This window comes from Austrofundulus limnaeus, unplaced genomic scaffold (genome assembly GCF_001266775.1).
Source record: "Austrofundulus limnaeus strain Quisiro unplaced genomic scaffold, Austrofundulus_limnaeus-1.0 Scaffold216, whole genome shotgun sequence".
Lineage (NCBI taxonomy): Eukaryota > Metazoa > Chordata > Actinopteri > Cyprinodontiformes > Rivulidae > Austrofundulus > Austrofundulus limnaeus.
Window position 1 is genome coordinate 433896 of NW_013952618.1, and position 1493 is coordinate 435388.

At 43.7% G+C, this 1493-nt stretch overlaps 1 protein-coding gene across 2 annotated transcripts in view; it reads right to left on the bottom strand.

Annotated features, from left to right (window-relative positions):
• The window catches only part of cdh4 (cadherin 4, type 1, R-cadherin (retinal)), a 369348-nt gene continuing 367855 nt past the window's right edge, over positions 1-1493 (bottom strand). For both annotated transcript variants that reach the window (XM_014019336.1, XM_014019335.1), the window contains exons 16-17: positions 903-1067; positions 1-222 (exon numbers count right to left, since the gene is read on the bottom strand). In XM_014019336.1, the coding sequence (XP_013874790.1) occupies positions 16-222; positions 903-1067 (372 nt within the window). In that variant the 3' untranslated portion in view covers positions 1-15. The remainder of the gene's footprint in view (positions 223-902; positions 1068-1493) is intronic.

Consider the following 1493-nt stretch of genomic DNA (forward strand, 5'->3'; position numbering starts at 1 on the left):
CCCCTGCTCCTGCTCTCAGTCGTCGTCTCCGCCCCCATAGAGATCTGCCAGCTTCTTGAAGCGAGGACCCCAGTCGTTGAGGTAGTCGTAGTCCTGGTCTCCTGAGCTGCTGGAGTTGAGCGAGCTGACGGAGCCGGCGGTCGAGCCGCTGCCCTCGTAGTCGAACACCAGCAGGGAGTCGTAAGGAGGGGCGGTGGGGTCGTTGTCGGCTGCTCTCAGACCCTACGGAGAGGAATAAAACATGAGGGTCGCTGCATTCAAGAGGTTAGAGTCGGGTAAACGTGAAACTGAACTGAGGCTAATCATGAAAGGTGAAGTCAGGGTGGGGTGTAGTGGATAATGTTTCAAAAACAATATCTCACAATACACTGCCACCTTCTAAAACTGATTTTAAGGATTAAAGATTTGAATCAGACTCTGAGTGCTAACTGCAWATATCTTCAAGATCTGAACAAATAATTCTCCACAAGATGATCTCAGTGTAACGGTGTTAAGTCCTATGCATTCCTTTAATTTGTTTATTTATACTTTTTTTTCTGGCTCACAAACTAAGGTTCCAGAGTTCCTGCAGTAAACAAAGACTTATTTTTATTCACTAACAACATAATGGAGGAACTGATTTTCCACATGGGGAAACAGATTCAGGGTGCGAGACTTTCAAAAACGCGATAAACACGACTTATCTGGTTCACCCAACCGTAAGGTTTTTAATGATCTTTCATAGCCTGAATGCTGATAGAGAGGCAAAGACTTATTAGCTGTCAAGAAACAAACATTTTAACCAGAACATAATTCCACTTTAAAAAAAATATAAGCGACTGCCGGAGGAGCGTCAAGTTATGAGAACAAGTCTTTCTGTTTTCCAGGCACGCTTTAAGAGATGGTTTCGGTCCAAAACCTACATCATTTATGAAGTCTCCTATGTCTCCTGGGTGGGGCAGACTGGGTCTGACAGGGTACTGCGACTCGGCAATCACAGGCCTCTCATCCACCCTGCGCACCCCCGATGGCTTACTGATGATGTGGTCCAGAGACTCTGGCTGCTGCAGCTGACTCAGGTCGTAGTCCTGGAAGAGAACCAGTGAGAGAGAGCTGGTGATGAGGACTGGTGTCATAAAAAGCCTCTTAAAGCTTAAAACGGTCMCACTGGTCTGTATTTTACCATGTCTGTTGGTGTAATTTGAAATTATTTTTGCATGGATCCAACGTGAAGAAAACAAACATTTTGAAGGAAATTCTGTAACTGATTAATTGAATATTAGATGCAGTATTGTATTTTATTCTTTCTGATCATTGCAGCTTTAAGGCCATAACAGAATAAGAGTTGGTGTGTGTGTTACCATGTGTTCTTCCTTTAGTCTAAACAAGAATGTTACGTTCTGATGTCTGACGTAAAAGGTAACACCTCTGGGGTGTAACCAGGAAGAGATGTACATTATAAGCTGAATTCATTATTATAGTAGAAGAAGTTGTCAGGATGTTAGAGTCTCTGC